Source organism: Aethalodelphis obliquidens, unplaced genomic scaffold (assembly GCF_003676395.1).
Source record: "Aethalodelphis obliquidens isolate GAN/ISIS:26980383/991018 unplaced genomic scaffold, ASM367639v1 scaffold2, whole genome shotgun sequence".
NCBI lineage: Eukaryota > Metazoa > Chordata > Mammalia > Artiodactyla > Delphinidae > Aethalodelphis > Aethalodelphis obliquidens.
The window spans coordinates 7,346,345-7,355,488 of NW_020837946.1; the positions used below are offsets into that span (position 1 = coordinate 7,346,345).

The 9,144-nt window shown below is 63.1% G+C and overlaps 1 protein-coding gene across 1 annotated transcript; it reads right to left on the reverse strand.

Annotated features, from left to right (window-relative positions):
* Positions 1-498: 498 nt before the first annotated feature.
* On the reverse strand, positions 499-5,581 carry PRSS56 (serine protease 56). Its single transcript, XM_027114382.1, has 13 exons — positions 5,482-5,581; positions 4,727-4,834; positions 4,256-4,309; positions 3,950-4,139; positions 3,484-3,583; positions 3,237-3,396; positions 2,877-3,019; positions 2,468-2,630; positions 2,096-2,272; positions 1,846-2,010; positions 1,704-1,766; positions 1,244-1,350; positions 499-894 (listed from the first exon to the last, which is right to left on the reverse strand). Exons 1-13 carry the CDS (start codon positions 5,579-5,581, stop codon positions 697-699), a joined length of 1,728 nt encoding a protein of 575 aa, XP_026970183.1. The 3' UTR covers positions 499-696.
* Between the last annotated feature and the right edge of the window lie 3,563 nt (positions 5,582-9,144).

The following is a 9,144-nucleotide window of genomic DNA, read 5'->3' on the forward strand; positions in this document are numbered from 1 at the left end:
GCAATCTGACACCTCGAGGCTCTGTGGCAGGCTGGAGAAACTGGGGCAGGTGATGCGGGCGTGGGGACAGGGACTGGCCAGCTGGGCAGGAGCCCTAGGACACGAGGCGAAGATCCCAGGCTGGGCCTCCCCACCGCTAGTGATGAGGGTGGGGGCCGGGTGGAGAGGCAGGACATCGGGGGCGGCACTGGTCAGCCATGGACAGCAGGGTGGTGACAGGCGGCGGTACTGCCATTTCTTGGGAGGTAGACTGATATGCTGAGATGGAGGGCTCTGGAGCCCCTCTCCAGTGTCTTTGCGACCTCTGTCAACTAACTGCTTCCAGAGGCTGGGCCCTAACCCCAAAGATCCCATGTCCACCCACCCCAGTCCCATCCTAAGAAAGCTCTGGAGTGGTCTCCGTAGATCATAAATAATGTTTATTAAAGCAGTTGTGATCTTCCGATGGTACATCTGGGAAGGTACGTTGGGCCCAGGACCCCTTCCCCCACGCCCCCGCCCACACCCAACTCTGGCCATGACAGTTTGTCATCATGTTCCCTGGACCCTCTGCAGGCCCTGGGAGCAGTAGTCCTGACCAGGGGCTGCGGGTGGAGACACGGCTCAGGGCCACCTGGCTGGGGGAACCTGGGGGCTGAGTGGGTGGTGCCCCTTCCTCCCCAGCCCTCGGCCCTGCCTTGAAGCCATCCGGGGTCCCTAGGGCTCTGCCTCCGCCAGGGCTGCCAAGCGGAAGGCCTGTAGGGCCTGCACCAGCAACCGGGGAAGGCTTTGTGCCAGCGTGGCTGGCTCCAGACCCACCAGGCCGCCGAAGACCACGTGCCGGCCCCCCAGGCCTGCCCAAACCCAGGCTCGGAAGAGCCCAGTCAGTGTCTTGGAGCCCAGGTCTGCCAGGACCTGCAGAGGAAGGAGACAACTCAGGGGCCCACAACCCCCCTCTTGGTCCCCTTCCTCCTCGCCCCCAGAAACTCTCACTCAGACCCAGCCCTTCCCCGGCCCCCTCCCCCAGTCCTGCACACTTTCTGCTCACGTGGACACCCCCCAAGCTCCTTCACTCACACCTCCCCCAACTCCTTCACACCCAGCTAGCACCCAGCTCACACACAGCCACCCTCCCCATCCCCTTCCCCTTGGGCACCACCCACTACCTCCACCCCAGGCTGCTGGGGGAGGGTCTCTCCTGTCTCCCTCCCCATCAGGCCTTCCAAGGCCACTGCGAAGGAGTCTGGGAGGCCCAGGAACCCACCTCGTGAAAGTCCATGGCCAGGCGCTCAGCGGGGACCTGTAAGATCCAGGCATGGGTGCCCTGGAGGGCAGCCAACTTCTGCCACAGGGGCTCCAGCCCAGGGCAGCCTGCAGGAAGGGGAGAGACTTTGGGAATACGAGGGGACTGACACTAGCATGGAACCGGGGTGGTATTCCCACCAGTGCCAGTGGGCAGATTTCTCCTCCTGCTACAGATGGGGCAGCCGAGGCTCAGAGAGGTTAAATGATAGCACAAAGCCCAGCATCTGTTGACACTGATGAGGGCCCAAAGTCACAAGTTCCCCCAAAGAATCATCCGCCCTGCTGCCAGGGAGGGGGAGACCGGGTCTGCCCGCGGGGTGAAACTGCTTCCCAGCTGCAGACCCCGGGAGAATCCCCTGCGGGCCTCGGCCCACCCTTGGCCTACTCCACTGGAGACCGCCGGTAGGGGGCGTCATTACCGTTCGCTTCCCCGCGCTGCTCCGACCTCCGCTTCGGGAACCCAGTGCCTGCCGCCCGCGATCCTGGGGAGCTGCAGGGTTAGGGGAACGCCTCGGCCGCGCTGGGGTGGGGCGGGGGCTGGGCTGCGAGCGCTTGGGTTACCTGAGTGCAGCCGCTGCTCGCGGGAGAGGTGCCTGGGAGGATCCCGGAGCGACGGAGCGGGCCGAGCCAGGGCCGGGGCCAGGGGCCGCGCCCCCGGGCGCGGGCCGAACAGCTCCTGGGCGCCCCGCAGTAGTTCCAGTAGGGTGTGCGCCAGCGAGCGCAGCTCTGCGGGCGCGACAAGGGTCCGAGCGGCTGTCAGACGTGGGCCAGACCCTCGGGTCCCCGGCCCAGCCCCAGGAACGGGACTGACCACATCGCCGCCGGCGCTGCAGGCACTGCTGGTGCGCCAGGCGCGCACAGGCGCCCGCGGGCCCCGGGCACAGGTGGGCGTAGAAGGCACAGGGCGGGGCGGCGTCTGCCAGCGGCTCCTCCGACGGGTCCCAAGCCAGAAGCTCCCTGCAGCTGGGCTCGCGGCTGAAGGGGGCGGCTGCGAGGGGCGTCAGGGGCTAGCCTACTCCACCCCCGCTTCCCCTCTTCAGGCCCTATAGCCCCCAAAGCCCTCCGCGGGAGAATAGGCTTTCCCGACGCGGGAGGCTGGGAGCGGGCAGGGTGGAAAGGCGCTCGTCCCAGGGCAGTTTGCCGGGCACTCTGGGGAGGGGGGGAATAGGGACGGGGCGCTCACCGCTCATCTGCTCCTGGAGCCAGTCCTTGAACACAGCCACACGGGTGTAGACCCCAGGCTTCCCTGGCTCCCCGCATCCGTCCCCCCAGGAGGTGACTCCGTACAGGACCTCCCTGGGGCGGGGGCCAGGCTCAGAACAGGTCAGGGGGCCTCCAGAGTCACCCTGCGAGGATCCGAGCCAAGAGAGAGGGCACTGCATCGATCCATGTCACCCTCAATGACAGCCTTATGGCTGGCAGGGTAAAGCAGCTCTGAGCTCTACTGGGGTTACCACTCTTGGACCCATTTTAGAGATGAGGATATAGAGGCTCAGAGAAGTTGAGTGACAGCCTGATTGTAGAAGGAAAGGAGGCCGTCCCGCCCCTGAGAAGTGGCCCACTACTACCCTCCGATCAGTCGGGGCTCATACCTGGCACGAGTCAATGCCGCCAGCCAGGTAGCCGGCACAGAGCATGCTGCTGGGGCGCAGCCCTGGCCCCAGGGCCCTTCTGCAGGTGTCGGCGCTGAGCAGGGGTACACGGGCTTCCCTCACCGCCTCAGCCTCAGGCCCATCTACAGGGAAGCAGTGGAAGGGGCTCAGGCCTGGAGGGCAGGGGTCCTGCTTCGAAGGTCTCCCTCCCCCCACTGCCCTCCTTGACTCCCCCCCACCTTTGCGAGATGGGCAGCATTTTGTGAAGACAGCTGGGTGTAGGTCAGAATTCTTACACCCCAGCCCCCCAATCTCCCCACGCACACGCGCGGCTCACCCAGGCCCTGCCCTGCCTAGTACCTTCGAAGAGGGCACCCCAGCCCGCGATGGCGCAGGCGGTGCCTGCGGGGGGCTCCTGGGGCTCTTGGGGCAGGCACACGGGGCGCGCCGCCCCTGTCGGGCTCACCGGCGTCCACAGCTGCACCAGGGCCAGGTCGTTGTGGAAGGTCCGAGGGTCAAACTGGGGAGGGGGTGGCGGCGCAGCGTCAGCGCGGGTTGGGGTGGGGTGCTGTTCCCAACTCTGAGGGCCTGGGGGCTGCCCTCTCACCTTGGGGTGGGGCAAGATGCGGTTCACCGGCACCTCCTCCGCCTGCTCCCCCCGGGGCCCCTCGGCCAGCGTCACCGTCCACAGAAGCTCGTTCGGGGCGCTGCGGGGCGAGCGGCGGGAGACACACAGCACAAGGATGCAGAGAGGTCCCCTGGAGACCCTGCCCTCCGCCCACAGGCACCACCCAGCGAGCCCGCGCGCCGGGCTGTTTCTCCGCCTGGGGGCAGGGAGGGCGGGCCCGGGAGAAGCCGCGACGCCGAGTGGGGAGAAGGCCCAGGACGGTGAGTCCCCGGAGAATCCGCGCCCTGGCTGGGCGGCCTGGGCGCCTTGAGGTGGGAAAGGGGACGGCCGCCGCCAGGGGGCAGCAGAGACCGGTCCTCGCGCTTGGTGCCCGCCAGCCGACCCCGGAAGAGCTGGACCCCGCACTGGGGATCCGGTCTGGGCAGGGGCCTGGGGCCCGACGTACCCCGCGAAGCAGTGCGCCGCCGTGAGCACCCAGGACGCCGCCACCAGGACGCCGCCGCACAGAGGCTGCCCGCCGAGTTGCAGCCTCACCAGCCAGGGCCAGGCCCCGGGCGGTGCCGCGCTGCCCCCCACAATGCGGCCGTGCGCCCGCGTCACGTTGACAGCGCCCGGGCGCCTCTCGCCACACGGCCCTAGAAAGGCCGAAGCGGCGTCAGGAGGGACGAGTCCCTCTCATCCTCACCACTGAGACCCCTCCAGGGTCCACCCTGCTCTCATCCCTGCCCGCCTCGAGCCTTTTCAGCCTCACCTGGCTCAGGTGGATCCTGGAGGAGGGGGGCTCGAGGCCCGGGACGCCCAGGTGCTGCTGAGAAACAGACCCCTGAGCCTCACGGACGGCCTTCCACTCTTCTCCAGCCCAGGCTGGGCCCGAGCCCTCTGGCCACCTCACCCGGCACCCCCTGCACACATACCCACCCCCCTTACCCTGCCCGGTAGCACTCAGGGTCTGTTTCAGCTGCCATAAACTTCTCACTGCTCAGCAAGTAAGCCCAGACTTATTTGTTCCTGCCCTCCTGCCTTTGCACACGCTGTGCCCGTGCCTGGTGTGCCCTTTCCACTCGAGGAGACCTTCCTGAGCGTCATCTTGGTTGCAGCCTCACCCAGTCTCTGTCCCCAAGAGGGGTCAAGTCTGAAGGGAGGGGGCGGGGTGGACAGGAGAACGGGCCCAGGGTGGTCAGCGCCAGCTCACCCGGGCATGGAGGGGTGTGATTGGCACAACTTCGGCACTCATGCAGCCTGTGCTGGATCTCCATCACCACCCGATTTACTGCCCACTGGGCGCTCCTCTGGGCAGCCTGCAACACTTTCGTCCCCTGGGCTGACAGAGCTGCTAGGACATGGGGCACAAGTCATGCACCGTGGGGGAAGAGCTCCTCCGCCTCGCCCCAGCCCTGTGCCCTGCCTTGGGGGACCCGGTGGGGAAGCAGGTTGGGCTCCAGGAGCCCTGGGACAGAATGGGGAGGTCAGAGAGCCCCACGGTCCCAGGCCCCGGCACACAGAGCGGACGGTCTCAGATTCTCAGCCCGAGGTATCTCTGTAATTTCAGCTGAGCTGGGCTGGAATCTTTGCAAACAGCTTTTCCTTAGAAACCTTGAAAAACAGCACCCCAAAGGTATAGATATTACAGAACTCAGGCTTACTGACACAAAATAACCATGGCCGAGTTGCCCACCTTGGGGTCCAGATAGCCAAGGGGATGCCCCCCTGGGCCCCTTCCTCCCTGCTAAACCCAGAACCTTCTGGAAAGCACGCCTTTGGGCAGTGCCTGCCGGCTCCCCTTCCCCTTCCACCCTCGTCCTCCCCTTTCCTCTCCCACCTGTGTCTCATTGCCTGGCCCCTTCTCCCAGCAGGGTGGGCAGAAAGGGCCAAAGGTCCTTGTGAGTTGGAAGGGCAAGCTCACGTCCCCCTGCCCGAGACCCACTTGCTCTGTGCTCCTCCCACCTCGGCCTCTCCCTCAGAGCAGCCTGGGCTCACCTTGCAGGGTGCTGGGGGGCACGCGCGTGTACAGTGGGTGCCCGTGGGCAGACCGCGGGTGTGGGAGGGGCAGCAGGAGCAGCAGCAAAGCCAGCAGCATGGTGGCCGGGGCCCCGGCAAGCGGCCCCGTGCTCTTTCCCCCTCGGGGTTCACCCTCCAGGCGTTATCCTTTGGCGCCTGCCCCTGGGCGCTGAGTTCTTGTTCCTCAAATCATCTGATTCTATTCTTTTACATCAAAATGACTGGCTTCCCTTGGTCTGTTCCTCACCTGGCCCTTAACTCCCAGGAGCCCACAGGGGAAATGGGGCTTGGGGGGCTATATAGAGGACAGACTGGGGGGGGACACGGGAGGGGGGCCAGGGTGGGGGGAGGGAACGGGATAGTGGGCTCGACCCTCACCTTTGAAGTCTCATCATCCGGGCTCTGAGGCCCCCCTTCTGTCAAAGGAGCCCTTGTTTCTGCGGCTCCATCAAAGGGGCCTGGACAGGCCAGAAGAGCTGACGGTTGGGCTGGGGGCCAGGCAGAGGGGGGCTGGTGGGCAGGGGCTGGCCCTGTCTCCAGGGCTCAGAGCTGGAGGGGGCAGGCGGGGGGCGGGATTCCCATCTGCCCCTATTCCCCGAGGAGTTTACAGTTATGCTGGGGGCAGACGCTCCTGGAGGGAGGAGACAGGGGGTGTCTGAGGGTCCTCAGCAGCCCCACCCCCTGAGGAGGTGCCCGAGCTCCCAGCCTCTCTGGCCCTAATTGCTTGGCAGTGTCCCTCCCCAGTGTGGCCATTTCTAAAGATGATCAAAGCGCCCTAATTAACGCAGTAATTGCCGCACTGGGGGTAGCGGGGTGGGAAGAAGCAGAGGCAGGCGGACGCTGGAGTGGCCCAGAGAGGAAGGCGGGAGATGAAAGGCCCCACCAGTGGCCCAGTTTGGGAAGGACAGGCCCCAGCCGCTTCTGCTGCTCTCCCAGACCCCCTGCCCCTGCGCAGGGCCCGCTCGGCCTGCCCAGCATTGTTCTCAGTGGCTATGACCCTGATCTGGCAGGAGGGAGTCTTCTGGAGTCTCACGGGAAGGGCCACAAACGGGCAGCTCTCCTGGGACCAAGTCCCCACCTGGGGCAGAGAGGAGGTGCTCTTCTGCCCCTCAGAGAATATCCTGGGGCCAAAAAAAGAATCCTGGTGCCCCAATGCATGCTGGTGACCCCAGGGCGGCTTTGGCAGGCCTGGTCCTTTTTCAGAATGGATCTGTCATGACATCACCTCTGTAATATTGTCTGCCCAGGTGAACGTGCCCTGGTAGGAACCTCTCCCCCCTTTAGGAGACAGAGCTGCAGACCTGCAGAGATAGCCTGGAGTCAGGGTTCCCATGGGGGTGGTGGGTGAGATGCGGAGAGTGGGCGGCGAAAGCCAGCAGCTTCTCCAACCTCTTCCTTCTGCGCCACTGTGGGCAGCAGAGAATAAGCGTGACTTTTGTTCTCCCCCCTGAAGTTCTCTTCCTACCTGGATGGCTGCGAAGCCCCATCATTCTGGTGCTCCCCAACCTCTCTGGGCACTGACCACAATGAGACTCCCACCCCCTGGAACTTCACTGGATTAGCCCACGCACCCAGTGGTGTGCTGGGGTCAGCTCAGACTGGCTCCCGAGAGCCAGCTGTTGCCATCTCTTCCCAAGTCTGCATTTGGTGACATCATGCTGGTAGCTTGAAATCAGCCAGGTTTGGAGTATTTACACCATGGGAATCAGCAGATGCTACAAATCAGAGCTCTTTTTCCCCCAGAGAGCCAGTCCTTTGGCATTTATCAGCACACCACTGTACGTACAACTTTCTCCCTCTCACCGATTACCACCACACCTCATAAAGGTGATACCTCTGATTCAGCAATGCCGTGAAAATACTGTCTGAGTGTGGATTACTGTGAGTGAATATTGTGAAGTTGGAAACTGTATTCATCAGAATATCTATACCTCTAGGTATAGATAGGATGTTTATCTAGATGGGGACCCCATAGGGGAATGGGGTTTAGGGCTTTTTATCTGTAATCTCCAAATTCTTGGCAAGAGGGTGTGAGTTCAACAGAGCCTGTATTTGAAGCATAAACGAAGTCTTGAGAAAGTGTCCAAAGGAAAACTATCTGTGGGACTTCCCTGGTGGTCCAGTGGCTAAGACTCCATGCTCCCAATGCAGGGAGCCCGGGTCCAATCCCTGGTCAGGGAAGTGGATCCCACATGCCACAACTTTGCACGCCACAACTAAAGATCCCGCACGTGGCAACAAAGATCCCGCACGTGGCAGCAAAGATCCCTCATGCTGCCACTAAGACCCAGAGCAGCCAAATAAATATATAATTTTTTTTTTTTAAAAGGAAGTCGTCTGTGGTTCCGAGAGAGAGCCATCCAGGTAAGAGACCCAGAAAGCAGAGAGGTGGGTGGGAAAGCCTAGCAGGCCTTGATGGAGGCCAACAGCTCAGAAGCACCCTCCAAGCTCTGCCCGTAGGTTCCTGTGTTCAAGATAGAGAGCTTAAGGCCTAGAGCAAGCCCCTCACGACGGAGGACACTTCCCCTGGGGAGTTCCTCCGGGAGTACACTTCTGCCCATTCGGCACCTAAGTCCCTCAGCTGCTTGGATTCTGCCAAAGCCAAGTGACCCAGGCCAGGGCACCAAGACAGAGCCTTCCCGCCCTGCCTCCTGGCCTCCCTTCTGCCTCCACTGGTCTGCAAGGAGGGGGAGGAGCAAGAAAACCTGGCGCTGCGGGTCTACGTACCGTATGGCTCCTTCCACCCCCAACTCCCCTCAGGGTAAAAGCCCCAGCACAGCCAAAGAGCAGGGAGGGACCTCACAGTACGGACTGCAATTCCGCTCAAGCCCCAGAGCTTGAGCTCTGCCTCAAGCTCCCCTGCCGCTCCTGTTCCCATGACTGGGTCACGAGCCCACCCCTCTCCTCTGTCTAGACCCCGCCCCAAGCCCAGGTCAACTTCATCCACTTCCACAGGCCACCTCTTGAGAACCACGTCTAAATCCACATTTCATGAAATGATTGTGTTTATTATTGGTGACGGGTGCACTTGTTCCTTACCTACATCTCTCGTTGGAATGTGACGGAGAGGCCTTCCGGCCACTGTCCCAGCGGTTCCTCTCATCTCTGTCATGTCACCCTCTTGTATCTTCTTTAGAGCAGTCGTTTCTCTGTTGCGAGCTGTCCAGCGGGGCTCTTGCCTCTTTCAGAGGCTCGGTCTCCACAGTCTAGCTGAGTGGGCAGCTCCCCCCTCTCCCTGCCCCACTGCAGGGCTCACTGCCGGACCCCTGTCCGAATCCCCGCTCCCCCAGGGCCCCTCCTCCAAGTGGATCAGACAGAAGGACAGGGGAGGTGGACCTTTGGGGTGACACAGTGTTGGTGGAGAGAGTGTTTCCCTCACAGCTCCAGCCAAGCGGGAAGGAGGGCTGGAATCCCCGGAGGAATCAAGGAAAGACTTGCTTAGGAATCAGGGAGCCGGGAGAGGGAGAGATTGGCATTTCAGTGCCCAGGGGAGGTCAATCCAGCCAGAGGACTCGCTGACCAGCCGGGGCCTCCCGACGTGCCGAGTGGGGAGGGGCCCACACACCCCCCCCCCACCTCTGAGGTTCCTGGTCCCTAAGCATTTACAGAGGGCCTTCCACTTGCGCCCACAGGCCTGAGGGT

Excerpts from the sequence above, each read along its gene's own strand:
- PRSS56 (XM_027114382.1), bottom strand. The coding sequence starts at position 5,581 with ATGCTGCTGGCTTTGCTGCTGCTCCTGCTGCCCCTCCCACACCCGCGG. Across the intron at positions 3,397-3,483 it reads GCATCTTGCCCCACCCCAAG|TTTGACCCTCGGACCTTCCA; the intron begins GTGAGAGGGCAG and ends CCCCCTCCCCAG. Across the intron at positions 1,351-1,703 it reads GCAGCGCGGGGAAGCGAACG|GCTGCCCTGGGCTGGAGCCC; the intron begins GTAATGACGCCC and ends CCCTTCCTGCAG.